This window comes from Taudactylus pleione, unplaced genomic scaffold, assembly GCF_031769625.1.
Source record: "Taudactylus pleione unplaced genomic scaffold, aTauple2 ptg000913l, whole genome shotgun sequence".
NCBI classification, from domain to species: Eukaryota; Metazoa; Chordata; class Amphibia; order Anura; family Myobatrachidae; genus Taudactylus; species Taudactylus pleione.
In genome coordinates this window covers 1,847,577-1,868,097 of record NW_028285314.1, presented here as the reverse complement: position 1 = coordinate 1,868,097, position 20,521 = coordinate 1,847,577, and the positions used below count along the sequence as shown (strand labels likewise).

The following is a 20,521-nucleotide window of genomic DNA, read 5'->3' as shown; positions in this document are numbered from 1 at the left end:
AAATTGTTTAGATCAAACATTTAACAAACTTGTCTGACGTCATTTCCATCTGTTTTCTGGCATTTAGGAGCAAATTGCTGATCATCATTTACTCCCATACATTACCAGATTTTCATTCCAACCAATCAACTAGTTTTATGGTTGGACAGAAAATCTTTACGTGTGTAGGCAGCTTAATGGTGCATACACACGGTCAGATATGTCAAGGCCCCCATACATCAGAGATTGATTGCAGCAATCGTGCAATTTGCAATCGATTGTGTATAGAAATCTTTCCCTTTTTCAATCGATTGCAGAATCGCCACAATCGATTGAAACCCAGCTTTTCAGTGACGCACATACTTAGAGAGTAAATTTACACCAAGAAAATATAACGTTTATTAATTACATTAAAAGGCCTATTACTGTGAAATATTAAAAACAAATAAGGTGAGAATCGTGAAAGGAGAAATAGTGACAAAAAAGTGATATTAAAAAGAAACTCTCTGTATCATAGTGTGTATACAATGTCCTTTTACAAATTATTATATTATTGGTAATTATAGCCTCCCAGGAATTTCTTCTGTGATGTCAGAGTATATAATTATATTTATAGTTTTGCATACATGAAAATTATTTTATTAATATAACTATTATCGCTTATGTCTTTAGCTGCCTAAACACGTAAAGATTTTCTGTCCAACCATCCAACTAGTTGATTGGTTGGAATGAGAATCTGGTAATGTATGGGAGTAACTGATGATCAGCAATTTGCTCCTAAATACCAGAAAACAGATGGAAATGGCGTCAGACAAGTTTGTTAAATGTTTGATCTAAACAATTTGTTCAAACAACAGTTTTTGTAAATTTTCCGGTGTTTAAGAGCAAATTGCTGATTGTCATTTGCTCCCATACATTACCAGATTTTCAGTCCAACCAATCAACTAGTTGGATGGTTGGACAGAAAATCTTTACGTGTGTATGCAGCTTTAGAAATATGATGGTAAAATTCAACTGCTGATGTGTTTTAAATATCCATTCCCAATTAGGATAGAAATCACTGATGTTATAGTGTCCACTATGAAATCATTACACCGAGATATACTGTATATCCTGATTAAGTTCTAGAATGAGAAATTAATTATTGTTGCTGTTGGCAGGAACCCCGCACTATCAATAGTACAGCAAAATGATAGGTCTCAATTTATGCTGCTGGTAGGTATTATCTTATTTATCTGTAATGACATATGAGAGCCCAGTATATTTGTATGTTTATGTTGATCTTTATATCATACTTACCGACATTCCTGGGCACTTTTTTGGGAGCATCCAGAGAGGACCTGCTGCTCTCCGCTTTTTGGGTGTGGGGCCAGACGATAGACGCCAGTAGGCCCTGCCCCTTTACAGAAAACCCCTACGATTCATGGATCCATGAGGAGGGGGCAGGGCTTAATGCCCCAATTTGCGTAATTTAATCCCACCCCTTCCCTACGGAACCGAAAATTCCACGCAAAATCTCCCCGTCCTGCCCACTTCACTAGAAAGTGGGCGGGATGTGGGAGATACGCCTACTCTTCTGGGGGTCTCACCGTGCATACGTGCTAGGCTTTAGGACCCAGAGTCTGCAGGGCGGTCTGGCCTCCATGCTGATGTGACATGGTGGGAGAAGAGTCTTCTACTCAGCGACTACAGGAGAGTCGGTTAATTTCCTACATTAGTTCCCTGCACTGTTACCCATTTGCAGCATATACTCTCTGGCTAGTGAGCTGTATAGAAGCACTATCCCCTCCGTTATCAGGGTACATGTAACAGTGAGTACAACTGTACCAGTGGTGTTAGTCTGAGGTATAGAAGGTAAAGAAACCAAGTTGCTCATAGGTTGAGTCATCTGCTTGAATGTGTGGCCATGTAACTCTGCAGTAACACCTGTGTGTGTGCGCATAAATTCTAACAGTATCCTTGGGCCCCTACATAGCCTCGTGAAGGGAGTCATACTCCCCTTGTAAACATATTGGGGCTAAATTTGTATATGCAGGTATGTTACTGCTACTGTGGGTTACAGGCTGCATCTAACTGAGTAGCAGAGTGATCAGAAACTTGGACTATAATTGAGGAGCCCCCCAGGGTCTTTTGCTTGTTTGATGACGTGCTGTGATCAGTGCAATGCTTCGGTCTGGGCCATCACCTCTGTTATGTGAGGTTTGTATGTGCGCCGCTCACCTGGACGGGTGGAATCCCTACGTTTAGGGTCAGTTTCAGGGCCCTGCACCATGTTTTGTAGCTGTCTGGAAGAGATGCAGTATTTAGAACTGATATCAGAAGTGTGGTTAGGAAACGCTTCTCAGAGTCCAGGGAGGCAGGTGAGAGATCCCAGAAGGGAATCTGTATTCCCTGGACCCATGCCCGGCGGTTCAAATACAGACACTGGCATCCCGACAAGGAGGAAAATCCTGATTGTCCCCAGGTAAGTATTCACTAACCTATTTCTACCCTTAATCCTCCCTTAGGGATGGCTAACCACCCCCCCCAGTGCCTACCCTAACCCCCCCCTCTAAGTGCCTAATCCTAACTTCCCCTTCCCCGCTGCCTAAACCTAAGTGCACCCTGGGGGTGCCTAACCCTCCCTCCAGCCTAACCCTAACCTCCTGGGGGGGTGCTTCACCCCAAGTCCCCCCCCCGGGAGCCCTAAACCTATCCCACCCCCCCACGGCTGTCCGCGCCCGGCATCAATTCGATCGGGATGCCGTCATTGATTTGCGAGCTGGGCAGGGTGCCATGTGCCCCCCCGGGCCGCAGCACCATGCGGGCAGTTTGTGTGACACAGCTGCACCGCATGTGTAGCGCTGACCGGACGGAGTTCGGTCAGCGCTACACAAGTGACAAACACACGGCCGCCGGCTCCGGCAGCTGTGTGTTTGTTTTGATCAGCAGCCAATAAGAGTCTGTCAGACTCTCATTAGCTGCTGCTGCGCCCACTGCGGGAGCCGATCCATCTTCCAGCTCCCGCAGTGGGCAATGGGAGAGACGTCATGACATCATATGATGTCTCCCATAATGCAGAGCGGCCCGACCCGGAGGACAGACGGAGGAGTGAATTGCTGGAGCGGGGATTCAGGTAAGTGGGTTTTTTTATTATTTATTACGTGTGTGTGTGTACTGTGGGAGGGGACCACTACAAGGGGGGGGGGGCTACTACTGGGGGCACTACAAGGGGGGGCTACTACAAGGGGGGGGCTACTACTGGGGGCTACTACAAGGGGGCTACTACTGGGGGCTACTACAAGGGGAGCTAATACTGGGGACACTACAAGGGGGGCTACTACTGGGGACACTACAAGGGGGGGGAACTACTGGGGGCACTACAAGGGGGGAGCACTACTGGGGGCACTACAAGGGGGAGAGCACTACTTGGGGCACTACAAGGGGGAGAGCTCTACAGGGGGCACTACAAAGGGGAGAGCACTACTGGGGGCACTACAAGGGGGAGAGCACTACTGGGGGCACTACAAGGGGGGGCTACTACTGGGGACACTACAAGGGGGGCTACTACTGGGGACACTACAAGGGGGGCTACTACTGGGGACACTACAAGGGGGGGAACTACTGGGGGCACTACAAGGGGGAGAGCACTACTGGGGGCACTACAAGGGGGAGAGCACTACAGGGGGCACTACAAGGGGGAGAGCACTACTGGGGGCACTACAAGGGGGAGAGCACTACTGGGGGCACTACAAGGGGGAGAGCACTACTGGAGGCACTACAATCGGGGGGGCAATACAAGGGGGGGGCTACTACTGGGGCACTACAAGGGGGGGCTACTACTGGGGGCACTACAAGGGGGGGGCTACTACTGGGGGCACTACAAGGGGGGCTACTACTGGGGGCACTACAAGGGGGGCTACTACTGGGGGCACTACAAGGGGGGGCTACTACTGGGGACACTACAAGGGGGAGAGCACTACTGGGGACACTACAAGGGGAAGAGCACTACTGGGGACACTACAAGGGGAAGAGCACTACTGGGGACACTACAAGGGGTAGAGCACTACTGGAGCACTACTGGGGCACTACTACTGGGGACACTACAAGGGGGAGAGCACTACCGGGGGCACTACAAGGGGGGAGTACTACTGGGGACACTACAAGGGGGAGAGCACTACTGGGGGCTCTACAAGGGGGGACACTACAAGGGGGAGAGCATTACTGGGGACACTACAAGGGGGAGAGCACTACTGGGGGCACTACAAGGGGGGGGCTACTACTGGGGGCACTACAAGGGGGGGCTACTACTGGGGGCACTACAAGGGGGAGAGCACTACTGGGGACACTACAAGGGGAAGAGCACTACTGGGGACACTACAAGGGGGAGAGCACTACTGGGGACACTACAAGGGGGTCTACTACTGGCGGCACTACAAGGGGGAGAGCACTACTGGGGGCACTACAAGGGGGAGAGCACTACTGGGGACACTACAAGGGGGGTGGGGCTACTACTGGGGGCACTACAAAGGGGGGGACTACTACTGGGGGCACTACACGGGGGAGAGCACTACTGGGGGGCCTACTACTGGGGGCACTACAAGGGGGAGAGCACTACTGGGGGCACTACAAGGGGGGGACTACTACTGGGGGCACTACAAGTGGGGGACTACTACTGGGGGAACTACAAGGGGGGGACTACTACTGGGGGAACTACCAGGGGGGGACTACTACTGGGGGCACTACAAGGGGGAGAAAACTACTGGGGGCACTACATGGGGGGGCTACTACTGGGGACACTACAAGGGGGAGAGCACGACTGGAGGAACTACAAGGGGGGGACTACTACTGGGGACACTACAAGGGGGAGAGCACTACTGGGGCACTACAAGGGGGGGGGACTACTACTGGCAGCACTACAAGGGGGAGAGCACTACAAGGGGGGGGCTACTACTGGGGACACTACAAGGGGGAGAGCACGACTATGGGCACTACAAGGGGGGGCTACTACTGGGGACACTACAAGGGGGAGAGCACGACTATGGGCACTACAAGGGGGGGCTACTACTGGGGACACTACAAGGGGAGAGCATGACTGGGGTCACTACAAGGGGGGCTACTACTGGGGACTCTACAAGGGGGAGAGCACGACTGGGGGAACTACAAGGGGGTCTACTACTGGGGGCACTAAAAGGGGGAGAGCATGACTGGGGGCACTACATGGGGGGGCTACTACTGGGGGCACTACAAGGTGGAGCTACTTCTGGGGGCACTACAAGGGGGAGAGCACTACTGGGGGCACTACAAGGGGGAGAGCACTACTGGAGGCACTACAAGGGGGGACTACTACTGGCGGCAATACAAGGGGTGGGACTACTGCTGGGGACACTACAAGGGGGAGGGCACTACAAGGGGGAGAGCCCTTCTGGGGACACTAGAAGGGGTGGGACTACTACTGGGGAGACTACAAGGGGGAGAGCACTACTGGGGGCACTACAAGGGGGGGGACTACTACTGGGGACACTACAAGGGGGAGAGCACTACTGGGGCACTACAAGGGGGCTACTACTGGTGGCACTAGAAGGGGGTGGCGACTACTACTGGGGACACTACAAAGGGGGGGCTACTACTGGGGACACTACAAGCGGAAGGGCACTACAAGGGGGAGAGCCATACTGGGGACACTACAAGGGGGAGGGCACTACAAGGGGGAGAGCCCTACTTGGGACACTACAAGGGGGAGGGCACTACAAGGGGGAGAGCCCCACTGGGGGCACTACAAGGGGGGGACTGCTACTGGGGGGGACTATAAGGAGGGGACAATAAGAAGGGGGACTGCTACTTGGGGCACTGCATAGGGGGTACCACTACTGGGGGCACTATATAAGGGGCTTACTACTGGGGGCACAAGGGGCACTGCACAGGGGGGGACCACTGCTGGGGCCCCCCCTGGGGCACTGCATAAGGGGGATCACTACTGGTGGCCTGTATAAGGGGCACAGGGGGCACTGCATATGGGCACCACTACAGGGGGTGTGCCCCTCTTTATTTTTACTTTACATCAATTCCATATGGACCTGCCTACTCCCTGGAACACTTGAGGGGGGGGGGTGGTGCCTAAACACTCATGTTCTCTGGGCACCCTGGCTACATGCTACTCCTCTGCCAGGACCACCTGCATGCATTTGCCCCCCAGGCTAAAAGTTGCCTGCCAACCAGCCCCTGGGCGCCGGTTTCCCGGCGTCAGTAAAATGACAGGCGTCTAGATTTAGACGCCTGTCATTTAACCTTCGCCGGGATTAAGCAGGCAGAAAGCCGGCTGTCGGGATTAGGTCCGCTGCCTTCCCGACTGCATACCCCCAGAAGATGCATTCATAGGAATGCTGGAACTTCTAGTGCACCAAGTCCAGAATAACTCAGATTAAGTGAAGTCCTAGTGACAGCTATCCAGGTTCGATGAACAGAACATGGGGACCCATAACATACCCAACGTAAGGGACATCATTACAAGGTGGGCAAGTAATCTGCTCTCAAGACCCTGTTGGGCACATGTGAATAGGAGGCCACTTACTGTAGATAACATGAAGCTGAGTTAGAAATCAACCTACCAAGAAATTTACTTGGTCCAGAACAAGCCCTCGCCCATACTATTCAATTTTATTGAAATGAAGACCGGATGAAACATTTATTGTAATTTATTATGTGGGGAGGGCGCATGACTGGTGATGTTGCTGACTCTTTCAGGTCAGTCACTCACTGTCTCTGCTTGCCGGAGGTACACCAGTGGGTCACTTGGTACTACCCCGTGCCCTGCAATATGCTGCACAACAGGCCTGTCACCTGCTGGCCCCGACTGCTCCCTATGCCACTGATTGCTCCCTATGTGCCTGACACCTCTGACTGCTCCCTATGCCACTGATTGCTTGCTATGTCCCTGACACCTCTGACTGCTCCCTATGCCACTGATTGCTCCCTATGTCCCTGACTCCTCTGACTGCTCCCTATGCCACTGATTGCTTGCTATGTACCTGACCCCTCTGACTGCTCCCTATGCCACTGATTGCTCGCTATGTCCCTGACACCTCTGACTGCTCCCTATGCCACTGATTGCTCCCTATGTCCCTGACACCTCTGACTGCTCCCTATGCCACTGATTGCTCCCTATGTCCCTGACACCTCTGACTGCTCCCTATGCCACTGATTGCTCGCTATGTCTCTGACTGCTCCCTATGCCACTGATTGCTCGCTATGTCCATTACACCTCTGACTGCTCCCTATGCCACTGATGGCTCGCTATGTCTCTGATCCCTCTGACTGCTCCCTATGCCACTGATTGCTCGCTATGTCCCTGACCCCTCTGACTGCTCCCTATGCCACTGATTGCTCGCTATGTCCATTACACCTCTGACTGCTCCCTATGCCACTGATTGCTCCCTATGTCCCTGACACCTCTGACTGCTCCCTATGCCACTGATTGCTCCCTATGTCCCTGACACCTCTGACTGCTCCCTATGCCACTGATTGCTCGCTATGTCTCTGACTGCTCCCTATGCCACTGATTGCTCGCTATGTCCATTACACCTCTGACTGCTCCCTATGCCACTGATGGCTCGCTATGTCTCTGATCCCTCTGACTGCTCCCTATGCCACTGATTGCTCGCTATGTCCCTGACCCCTCTGACTGCTCCCTATGCCACTGATTGCTCGCTATGTCCATTACACCTCTGACTGCTCCCTATGCCACTGATTGCTCGCTATGTCCCTGACACCTCTGACTGCTCCCTATGCCACTGATTGCTCCCTATGTCCCTGACACCTCTGACTGCTCCCTATGCCACTGATTGCTCGCTATGTCCATGACCCCTCTGACTGCTCCCTATGCCACTGATTGCTCGCTATGTCCCTGACCCCTCTGACTGCTCCCTATGCCACTGATTGCTCGCTATGTCCCTGACCCCTCTGACTGCTCCCTATGCCACTGATTGCTCGCTATGTCCATGACAACTGTGACTGCTCCCTATGCCACTGATTGCTCGCTATGCCCCTGACTGCTCCCTATGTCCCTGACACCTCTGGTCGCTCCCTACGCCCCTGACTGCTCCCTATGCCACTCACTGGTCCCTATGTCCCTGACTGGAAGCAGTCGGGAAGCCGATGGATGGAATCCCGACCACCGGCTTCCCAACTGTCTAATCCCGGCTAGGAGTGAAACGATAACGGCGCATGTGTGATATCTATAAATTATGTATATAAGAGAGTCGTATGGATATCTTCATAAATGCACAATTTATTATACACAATAAAACAACACTAAAAATATATATATATGCAATATAAATGCACAATAAAGAATAAAATGCTAATTAGCATATATGCAATATAGCATGATTGTTCTTTCTCAGAGCCCGCTGGTATGAACTGTGTTTTTGGAGACTAAGGAAAAAGGGACTGCACAGGTTGCAGGATATTAGTAACCCACCTTGGACACATCCCGGATCTCATCTGTATTTATAAGTGGTAAAACCGGTAACTATATGGAACTTTACATGTTATCATCACATTCTTAAAACCAGTTTTGTGGGAGATTTACCTCTGAGAAAGAACAATCATGCTATATTACATATATGCTAATTAGCATTTTATTCTTTATTGTGCATTTATATTGCATATATATATATTTTTAGTGTTGTTTTATTGTGTATAATAAATTGTGCATTTATGAAGATATCCACACGACTCTCTTATATACATAATTTATAGATATCACACATGGGCCGTTATCGCTTCACTCCTTGCTTATGTATATTTTCTCCCAGAGAGACTACTTTGGTATACGGCAGCAATTTTTAGAGTGTGAATAATATATCAATTTGGATTATTTTTTTATAAAAAATATTTGATATATATGTTTTTTAAATTATTTGTTTATTTTCATTAAGACACATCTAGAGTGATTCTAATAGCGCCTTACAAACGGTATCGGTTTTCTAATCCCAGCAAGGGTTAAATGACAGGCGTTGCACTTGGGGAGGAAGGTTATGGGTTGGTGGTGGTGGTGGTATTAGGGTAGAAAATACTTATCTTACACGATTGGGATTTTCACCCCTGCCGGGCAGCCGCAGTCTGGATTTAAACCGCCATCCCTGACTGCTCCCTATGTCTCAGAGGCACTGTCCAGCCCAGTGTACCTCACCATTACTGACCCGCCTACTGTGCCCATCTCACTCCCCCCCTACCTAGAATCCCCAGCTAGTCACAGTGATCCTTCCTCATTCAGCCCAGTGTTCCCCCCTCCCACCTTCATTTCCTGCTCAGTGTCCCACATTCACAAAGTGTCCCCCCCATCCAACCAAGTGTCCTCCACCATCTCACTGACCCCCCATCACAGTGTCTCCCCTTTACCTCCCCCAACCAGCCCACTGTCCCTGAACAAGAACCCCCCCCAAGCCAGTCCAGTCAGTTCCCCCCCTCATTTAGCCCAGTGTACCCTCTATCTCAGCCTAGTGTTCCTCCCCTCCCACCACCATCTCCCTGCCCCCTTTCCATGCAGCCAGTGCCCCCCTATATATCACCCACTGTCCACATCACCCTCTCCCCCATTACCCTCTCCCTGTAACCTACTACCTTTCACCCTCTACCTGGCATCACCCACTCTCTCCATGTCACCCCACAGCCTCCCCGTGTCACCCTCTGCGTCATTATCTTCCTATCACCATGTCTCTCCTGTCACCCTCTATCTCTCCAAGGCATCACTCTGTTTCTCATTGTCACCCTCTGACTCTCCCCGTCATCTCCTCCCTGTCACCCACTGCCTCTCCCCATCACCCTTTCCTGTCTCCCACTTCCTCTCCCGCTGTCTCTCCCCATCACCCTTTTCCTATCACCCACTGCTTCCCACTATCACTCCCTGTTACCCTTCTCCTGTCGCCTTCCCCCGTCATCTTCTCCGTCACCTTCTCCCTGTCACCCACTATCTCTCCCCTGTAACCCACTGCCTATCGCCGTCATCTTCTTATGTCACCCACTGCCTTCCTTTGGTGTCCCCCTCTGCCTGTCCAACAAAGGTTTGGCTTGTGGATACAGCATTCCATTATAGACCACACCCTGTCATGGTGCCCCCTCTGTCATTTTGTTCTCGATCCACCCCTGTATGGTCCCAATATATCACCTGATGTGTACCTAGCCTTACTTTGACACAAACATCCTCCTCCTGTATTGTATCAACTTCTTCTTGTCAAATACATTCATCATCATCCTCAGCGGCATCAGATACACAAATATCTTCCTTAGCCAGTTGCGCTTCCACAGAGGTTACAATAGATGCCTGACTGTTTGGCCCCAGTGTCAGCTATAGGCATGCTAGTGCATGAACAACTGTAACAGGACCCCTCCCCCACTCACAAGGACAAGCAATGGTCTGAGCCTGCCCTTACCACTGCATGTGGTGTATGGCATACTTGCAATTTTACATTTTTTTAACAGTATATTTTCCTGTTATTGTGAAATAATGTTTAGATTTCAGGTATCCTTATTTAAGCCTTCTTTCCCCTTAACCACCTTTAGTAAATGTTGAAGTACTATCATGACTGACAGCAGCTGCAGAACTAGTATGGGGTTGCTCTTCTAGCGACTGATCTGTTCAGTTCTATTTGGAGATGGAACCAGTTCTGCCTTACTCAGCCCTGCAGGGAGTTGCTGGGCACCCAGCTCCTTCCCTACAGCAGCCGGCGTTCACTCCTGAGCTCCCGCAGTGGGCACTATGGGAGAGCTGTCATGATGTCTCTCCAACAGTTCTGAGGAGCAGCCAGTCAGATAGCCGCAGGGCTTAAGATGAGTATTTTGTTTTACAGTTTTGTTTGTGTAAAGGGCATTACTACAAGGGGCAGGACTAATGTGGGCATTGTGAGGAAAGGGAGGGGGGGGGGTGGTTTAGTTCCATGTCTCTTGGACCACTAAACACAGCAATATATACTGCATCAGACCTGAGCACACACACATTTCTTGAGTGTTGCCAGTACATGAAGAGGGCATAATCACTTTTCCAGCTTTGATGAGTCATAGTGTATTGTCATAATTCCAGCATATAAAGGACCAGTGATCGCAGCAACCCATTATATGTGCCATACATAGTGTATCATAATTCCAACATGTACAGGACCAGCAATCACAATAAACCATTAGATGCAGCAGTACATAGGCAAACAGGGGGTTTCTGGCTGCCTGGAACCCACCCCCCTCCCCAGCCCACACCAAAACCACAAGGAGAAATAGTAATAGAATTTTACTAATGCTGCATGTTCTGCTCAGTATCACAAATGATAATTACCACCACATGTGGATCTTTTAACATGCATCATGTGCACCAACTAGAAGATCTGGAAAACATTCACTGTTAGGGATGTGCTGCTATAGAGCCCAATATGTACATATATTTCCAGGGCAGTACTAGATCATTCTGCTGCTCCCCCAGACTTTCTCGAATGCTCTGGAAAGGTGCCTACATCTTAAAAAAAAATATTTCAGGTTAGCCCTACAGCTGTATTTAATGGCTTACTGTGATCACTGGCCCTCTATATGCTGGAATCTCACACAATTATACTTTATATGACGCATATTAAAGCTGGATAAGTGCTATTATTCTACCCTCTTCATGAACTGGCCACACTCACTCCAAAAAAAATCAAGCCTTTGGAAACCTCCCTCCCTCGGGCCTGTCTGAGCTGAATGCTTTTATTCCAGATCATGGGAGCAAGTCAGAGAGAGCAGCAGAAGAGCCTAGCACCAGCCTGGGCATACATGTACATATTGATCTCCTTATGCACTGGATACCAGTATTAATAATTACCCCTATAAATGGTTTATAGCCATGCACCCCTAACAGTGCATGTTTTCCACATCTTCTAGTTGGTGCATAGTTTTATTACTGGTTGACAAGTTTAAAGATCCACAGGCAGTGCCTATTTAATTTGTGATTTGAACATGCAGCTCTAGTAAAGTTCTATTATATTACTTTCTATGTGGCCATGGTGTGGGCAGGGCCTGCATTTGCCTATAAATTCCCAGACACCTACTCCCATCTCCAGGTCTGTAAAGGGGCACATCCACTAGACGATCTACTCCCTGTCCAATCTCCAAACGATTTTCCCTTGAAATTTTATCTTTGTCTGAACAATTTGCAAACGATCTTTAATAGATCAAGTGAAATTGACAGGCATGTTCAATTGACTGACGAGACAATCAAACGACCAGCGGGAGCTTGCATTTTTGACTAACACTGCACGATTTATAAACAATTTTTGAAAGATTGAACGATAACTATGTCGTTATCATTCAATCACCTGCTAAAATAGGAGTCTAAAGGGGGGCATCCACTACACTAACAGCCCTGGAGACAGGTGGGGAGGGGGGGGGGGGGTGGACGGTTGCTTATACCTCATTCCAAACTGGGTGGGAAGACCCAAGCCAGCACTAAAGTTCTAGTTGGTTTGGTTTCCAGCCTACTAAGCAAGCATATATACTTATTACAGTCTTGTAGTAGTACTGCTTCCAATTGTAAACTGCAATGAAATGTGCCAGCACTATATTAGCAACTGTTCTTAGTAGTTTTCCGTAAGAGGGTTCCCTGCTTATTAAATGAAACCCATCCTGGAGCAGGGTAGAGTGATTGTATTTAGAACAGAAACCAACAGCCACTTCCTGCCTCCCAGGATTAGGTTTGAATGTTGCATGGGGGTTATGCATTTCATGGTTATAGTCTCGTGTAGCAGATTTGGTGTCACGGTTAACATGACTGCCAATGGTTTGCACTATTTAAGGACCATGACTGACCAATTACCCCAAGTTGTGGACCAACATTACTTGAGGGATTATGAACACTGGGCCTCAGGGTCACATGTTTACAGTCATTTAGGACAAACAATGGCCAGGCTGACAGACCAATAGTGGGAACATACACCCAGGGTGCACCGACTCCCAACACCTGCTGAACCAACTGTTAGACCAAGAACATACACTGAGACATTAAAGTTGTCTGATGGCCCATTATGCATTTGTTAAACCCCTGCAGCCTGACAGTTTCTAAGCCTATGGTCCTAGGCCTTTTTCAGGTGGGATCCCAAGTGTCATTGTGGCAGCAAAATCTATGGTTGTCAGAATGCATTACATATCCAACAGGAACGGGAGCTATAGAAAGAAACTGTAAAGTCCTTGTCAGTTACAAAGGCCTAATACAGGTTATACCAGGTTTATAGGATACACAAGGATGCAGAAATGGTTTCCTGAATATTTTTATTTCTATACAGCTTCTTTGTGAGAGAATCTCCTTATGACACATTTTCCAACCACCACAAGACCAACAGCTACAACAGCCAGACTGACAGAGACAATGGCCACCAACACCCACAGTTCTAGAGGCCTGGATCCTGCTGTCATTCTGGAAGCCTGGCTAAGGGCGGCACCAGGGGCTGGGTTAGACTCGGCTCCAATCACCAGAAGAGGCCCTAGTGTGGCCAGTCCATGTTCCTCTGGATGAGAACCTGCAGGGGGAGAGGTTAGGCTTTAATACAAGCAGCCAGAACTTCCAGTAAAAGTGTGACATTTAGCCAGTGCTATACTGGTAGATACAGTAGATGATAAATAGTCCCAGGCAAGTGTATGTGTAAAGATCCTCATAAGCAATTACTAAGATCCCTGGTCACATGGGGGACTGTTATATCAAAGACTTTCCTAGAACTCAATTCCCAAGGCAGGAAGTGCCAACTGCTATTACATGTAGTGAGTCCATGCACACAGCTCATACAGACTGGGAAGGAACCTCTAACCAGGTGCAATGAGGGGGAAGCTTCCTAAAATCATTTTGCAATAACCACTGAGGAACAAGTTATGTGCATGGTCAAGTCACAAGCTCTTATTGACACCAGTATCTGCATTATAGAAGGGGGTATTTACCAAGCCAAGACCTGGCATTGCCAGGCTTTCATATGCCCCAAGTAGAAGGTAGGCTGTAAGATGGCAGTTCAGTGCCTGGCAACATGAAGTACTCACCGACTTCTCTCTTCCCCATTCCTCTTGGTCTCCCATGCACAGCTTCCCATCTCCTGCTCTGACCAGCAGGGGCAGCACAGTTCCCAGTGTCACAGCATAGGCAGATGTTATTGGCGCCCTCCACAGCAGCCCAGCTAAGAGAAATGGAGAAGTCAGCCATCTTACCCATTACACCAGTAACGTAACTCAGGGCACTACACAGTGTCTCACCTTCTAGAGGCTTTGCTGTAGGAACAGGCTTTGTTCAATGGATCCGGGGTCTGAGAGGCTGCAGCAGCTCTCAGGTAACAGGTGATATAGATCTAGGAGAAGACAGGTACAGTTTAGGTGATTAGATGGGAGAAGGCAGTGCGGGGCTTCTGCTAGTGATGCAGTCACAAGTCTTAAATATTCCCCTGATTAGATCATGAGCTAAGCTATCAATTTGACTACTGTAACCAATAGCCGAGTAATTCTGCAAAAAAAAAAAAACCCGATAGATATCTGCAGGTTATGGTTGCTCACACACTGAACCACCATCTGCGGTTCCACTGGGCAGGGGTGACATAGTGACCCCCTCCCCATCAGCCTCTGCAGCAAGTGTGGCTGATCGCCCATACACAGCACAATGGGTAGAAATACTGCCAACACGATATGTCTAAACATTGTTCTCAGACATCCCGTGTGTACGGGATACATTGGCATCCTGACCACCAGGATTCCCGACACTTACATTACTGGCATCGGAATCCTGAAGGTAAGGGGTGGGATTGGGTTTCAGGACGATTGGTTCAGGCACCAAAGAGGGAGGGTTAGCATACCAGCCAAGTATCGGTATGCTAACCCTGTCGGAATGCCGGTGTCAGGATTCTGACCATGGGGATCCAGAATACACACATTCCAAGGAAAGTACTTGTCGTGGTGCGCATTTAGAGGTAGATAGAACAGGTATTGGTGTCACTCTTCGGTCTTTTCAATAATTCACAATGGCAAATGTGTCAAGTCAGCATTTTGACTTTATTATAAAAATCAGGACATATGTCCCGATGACGAGTTTTATAATAAACTCAAAACGTTGACTTGACACATTTGCCATTGTGAATTATTGAAAAGACCGAAGAGTGACACCAATACCTGTTCTATAAATATTACGCTAGTCTGCCCCCCTTTTGTATGTACTTTGTGTTTATCTGACACTTCCATCATAATATGATTTACACCCCCCAAAATAAACTCCAGGCATCCCTCACCAATCATAATACACTCCAGACACCCCATCATTATTATATGCTTTAGACATCCCCTTTGTCATATGTTCCATACACCTCCCCTGTCACAAAAAGTTCCTCAGTTAGGGGGGTGCTCAATACCCCCGACTGTCAGAACACGCTCCACAAACAGCCTTACACTCCCCAGACATAACATGCCCCACACCTAGCTGGCACAGCATGCTCTACACCCTGTCATAGTATGCCACACTTGGCATAACATGCTCTATACCCCCCTGGCACAGCATGCTGCACCCCTGTCCCCCCAACTGACATTGCATCCTGTACACACAGTGTCAGAAGACGCTGTGCAGAGACTGCAGCAGATTTCCTGGCCCCCTCTTCTCTGGTGTCTGCCTTCTGATGCTCTGAGCCTCTGGTCAGATCATGGGCGGCAAATACGGAGGCAGAGCCGTCTGTCACTCACAGCTCCGCAAAAGACCACGGGAGGAGTGGCCGCAGCTGGACATGCGCAGTATTGCTTTCCTGCAGCCATCTTCCTTGTCCCCTGTAGCCAGCCCAGAATGAGCTTCTGTGCAGAAGCCCATTCTGATCTGTGGCTGTCACCTGACTGCACTTCCCCCTGCCGTTGCCGGAGCTCAGCAGAGCCGTGGAATGCCCCTAGGTCCCCTCCACGTGAGATCACAAAATCAGCTCCCATAGGTTTCTAACTTATGACGTGTACCCAGCTCTGGAACATGAAGCTTTCTGCAGCTTGACCCTGAAGAGGGATCCTTGGCCGGCATCCTTGCCAGCCTATACTGGTACATACACAGTAAGTGCATTATGCTGGCTGGGTCCGGAAGCAGTGATAGCAGTAGTAACCACTTTGATACCAACTCTGTAGTGATACAGGGCTCTCTGAAGCTCGGTCCCAACACAGGAATAAATGCAGTAGAAAAAAGATTTGCAATTTAAGGTGATACTGTAACAACTTCAGTAACAATATTGTGCGATGAATATGCCCCCAGATGTTTATACTCTGTGCACCCTTATCTGCCTCTCAGAATGGAGATTATGCCCCCACACTAGAAGGTGTAACCAGTAGAACAGATCAGTCCTTACCAGAGAGACATCTGTCCCAGTGAACCGGAAAGCATCAATCATAAACCGGAGCTGGCTTAGCTGGGTCCTTGGGGATGTGAAGGCGGAAGAGGAATCTTCTTGCTTACCGTCAACCAGGCACCTGCAGAACAGGACAGGTTTAGCAGAAAGTGGAGCCATGACCACAGCAGCTGGACAGTCCCTGGTATAACATACCCATTGTAGGCAATGATGTCATAGTGAGGGTCAGACTGGACATCAGGAGACAGCGTGGCCACACATCTATCCACAAATAGCATCATAGGGACGTGGTTCTGAGTGTCCACAGAGGCCTCTATGTAGAACATGTCCCCCAGCTGGAAGACAGAGGAAGGTCTGGGAGCGCTCCAGTCATCTGTAAGGTAATCAGAGGGTTAGAGACCAAACCAGACCCAGCACCATCATATCCACCACCTCACTTACCCATCATCAGCTGCAAGGAGAAGGATAGCCTCTCTTCTGAGGATGCGGTGGAATGGAACGGAACCCATGTTGGCTTGATGGCCTCACTGCTCACATTACCATGTCTGTATAAGACAAGGGGGTGGGGGGTGTTTGGGGGTCAGATTTCACTCCATTAGAACCGTAAAAAAATGGTCACATGGTGGTAAATTTATTTTTCATAAAAGATGGGGAGGAGAAAAAAAAAAAAAAAAGAAGAGGAATGGGACTAGGTATAGCAACATAGGCACCAACATTAAAGTTTTCACCAACATTTCTTGATCCATTTGTGTAAAGTCAGGTCCAAGGACAAGAGGATCCTACTCTGGTTTCTTGCAAGGTTGGACACTGGTCGTTCCAGAGCCACCCTGCAGTGTAGACAGCAGATCCGGGTCACTCAGACCCAGCTCTGGTGTAAATGGTGTCAATCCGGCCATACCCTGGGTTGGTGCTGCAGTAGGCAAGTGTCTGGCCCTTGTCTGATCCGGGATGGAAACATGTCCCAAATCCCAATTCAGACCTGGAACTTCAGTGTAAAAGCAGCATAACTGATATTTCCCCCATAGACATTGGGGGGGGGCATCTATTCTTCCTGAGCCCCTTAGACCTGTCATATTACATCCGGTGGGAAACATGCACTGCACCAGGCATATCACTGCAGTATGGCATCGCTATCAGAGTGCCAGCCCCTGTAACCACACAATAACGCTGTCAGCCATACTAAGAAGTGTGATGGACACTCAGGGTATAGTAAGGAGGCCTTAATCTGAGAGTCTCCTTGTGCACAGAAGTGAGGAAGACGTCTGGTGTCAGATCCCAACGTCACTGCCTCATAGGGAAACATGTCAGTCACCAATACAGCATAATAGCTGGTGCAGGAGGGAAATCACTACATTATACAGGATATACGCTGGTGGTGCCCTAATCTGTACAAGGCACAGACCTGATACTGGGATCAGGATTCATGGGGGGGGCTGGGGTTGTACTGTTGTCAGAACGCTACATTTGAGGCCAACAGAAGCCAGAACCCGTAATGTTACACAGGAGCACAGCTTCTCCATCACAGACCAAGGCTGAGAGTCACTAGTGTGGCAGCTCCCACTCATTAATAAGCTATAACCCTCCCTCTGACCCACACTCACCGGGGGTAGAAGCACTGGATGGGGACCACGGCAGAGTTGGTCCGGGTAATGGGGACACTGCTAGAGGGCTTTGGGTTGTAGGACAGACTAGTTATGTAGATCAGAGAGTCTGCAGTCATCTGAGGACATGAAGAGTAATATTAACCATTTATTACAGACACCAAATACTACATGCAGATCAGTTGTCCTCCGACAGATAATACAAGTTATGTCACTGTAATATTAAATATATATCTCTCAAAATATTATGTTCCAGGTCACTCCTGCCTGGTAAATGAGACTCGTCAAATTCCTTTCTCAGCATTTGTTAACATTACCAATCCGCACCAGGGCATCTCAGGTAATAAGTGTCAGCTTTGTAAGGAACTGGTCAGTACCCGTGTATGGGAAGTGCAGTATATACTGGCCAGACACCAAGATAATATGTACATAGATCACTGCCCCTATTACTCACATTCAGAAGCGCAGTACAACTAGTTTTATTCTATATTAGCTGCATAGTACTCAGAGCTGCTCATCGCATGTAGGGCAAAGACCATGACAACAATTCATAAGCTGCAGCTAGGAGAGACTACATACCTACAACAGATACGGGACATGGGGGGGGGGGGGGGTGTATTACAGCAGAACGTTAAGCGACACCATATTGCTTCCAGCGCCTCCTCTTTACCAAGGCAAAGCAGGAAGCTCTATGAGATGTATGAGCATCTCATCAGCCAGGGAAGGGGAGCGTTAACTTCCCCCTCCTGCAATCTCTGCCTGAGTACACAGCGCATCAGCCTAGTGCCGATGCGCCATGTCTCAGTCGGCTCCACCAAGCATGCGTGGGATCTCGCAAGATCCCACATGCAGCCCTGAAGCCAGTAGTCACCGCAGCAGCGACAGCGCTGTCCCTGCTGTGGGGACAGGGCATTGCCAGGCTGTAGAAGTCAATAGCTACAACAGGCAGAACAGTCAGGCACACTGACCGGTCATACGTTGCGCTGCCAATCAGCACTGCCATCTTGTAGATAGCAGCACTGATAATGACAGGGGCAGATAGCGCTTCATACATCTCCCCCCCGCCCCTCCTACCCCATAAGACCACAGGAAGGAACCCCCCCATCCCCCACTTACCTGTACTGCATTCCCACACTCCTGGAGGCCAATCTCAAAGACCACACTGGTATCGGTGCTCTGGGAACCAGGTTTGCAGGACTGGGGTCCTAGGCTCAGATCTGAGGCCTACACCAGCTTCCCATTCCCATACAGGTCTCTCATCACAGTCACCACCATTGTGTCCTCACCACACTGCACACTGATAGGAAAGCTCTGGGGTGGTGCCAGCTGTCTAGAATGAGCAGCCCCCCCATCATACCTAACAGGGGACCCCGCTCCTGACACAGGCTGAGCACCCCATCTGGGAGACCCCAGGCGAGACACAGGCTGAGCAGCCCCCACATGAGACCCTCGAGGAGATCCCCCCACAGAGGGCTGGTAATGCCTCCACCAACTGTCTGACTGGCGCCTAACCAAGACATGCTCCCCAGCACTGGCAAATCCTGATCCATAAACCAGCGCAACCACCAGCAGCCAACTCCACCTCACCCACATCCCCATTCTGCCTGCAGGACACACAGCACAAGGACAGGAATGCAGGGATCAGCCCTTTATACCCCTCCCATCAGCTGCTAATACCCCCACCTGGGGCAGATAATGATCCCACACACCTGAACACCTTTCTCAGCAAAGATATGGTGGATAGATTTTATATGAAGACAGATTAGATAATAGATAGATTAGCTATATAGATGCACTTAAACCTAGGCTTACCATACTATCCCTTTAAACCGGGACATTCATGAATTTCACAGGCTCTGTGGCTGGCTGATTTCAAGCCTGCATTTCACCTGGTATTAATGAGCCACAGAACCTGTGTAATCCATGCGTGTCCCAGTTTAAGGGATAATATGGTAGGCCTACTTTTATCTGAGTTTTTAAGTCATCCTCCTATAAATCCTTCTATCTGACATACTCCAAAAAAAAAGAAAGATTGGTCTAAAGCTGCATACACACGTAAAGATTTTCTGTCCAACCATCCAACTAGTTGATTGGTTGGAGTGAAGATCTGGTAATGTATGGGAGTAACTGATGATCAGCAATTTGCTCCTAAATGCCAGAAAACAGATGAAAAAGGCGTCAGACAAGTTTGTCAAATGTTTGATCTAAACAATTTGTTCAAACAACAGTTTTTGTAAATTTTCCGGTGTTTAAGAGCAAATTGCTGATTGTCATTTGCTCCCATACATTACCAGATTTTCAGTCCAACCAATCAACTAGTTGGATGGTTGGACAGAAAATCTTTACGTGTGTATGCAGCTTTAGAAATATGATGGTAAAATTCAACTGCTGATGTGTTTTAAATATCCATTCCCAATTAGGATAGAAATCACTGATGTTATAGTGTCCACTATGAAATCATTACACCGAGATATACTGTATATCCTGATTAAGTTCTAGAATGAGAAATTAATTATTGTTGCTGTTGGCAGGAACCCCGCACTATCAATAGTACAGCAAAATGATAGGTCTCAATTTATGCTGCTGGTAGGTATTATCTTATTTATC

The 20,521-nt window shown here is 48.9% G+C and overlaps 1 protein-coding gene across 1 annotated transcript; it reads right to left on the bottom strand.

Annotated features, from left to right (window-relative positions):
• Positions 1-13,240: 13,240 nt before the first annotated feature.
• LOC148473779 (zona pellucida sperm-binding protein 3-like) lies at positions 13,241-19,545 on the bottom strand. Its single transcript, XM_088459541.1, has 8 exons — positions 19,031-19,545; positions 17,915-18,033; positions 16,755-16,858; positions 16,509-16,686; positions 16,314-16,434; positions 14,212-14,303; positions 14,002-14,135; positions 13,241-13,493 (listed from the first exon to the last, which is right to left on the bottom strand). The coding sequence occupies exons 2-8, from the start codon at positions 18,031-18,033 to the stop codon at positions 13,252-13,254; spliced, it is 990 nt and encodes a 329-aa protein (XP_088315667.1). The 5' UTR covers positions 19,031-19,545; the 3' UTR covers positions 13,241-13,251.
• Between the last annotated feature and the right edge of the window lie 976 nt (positions 19,546-20,521).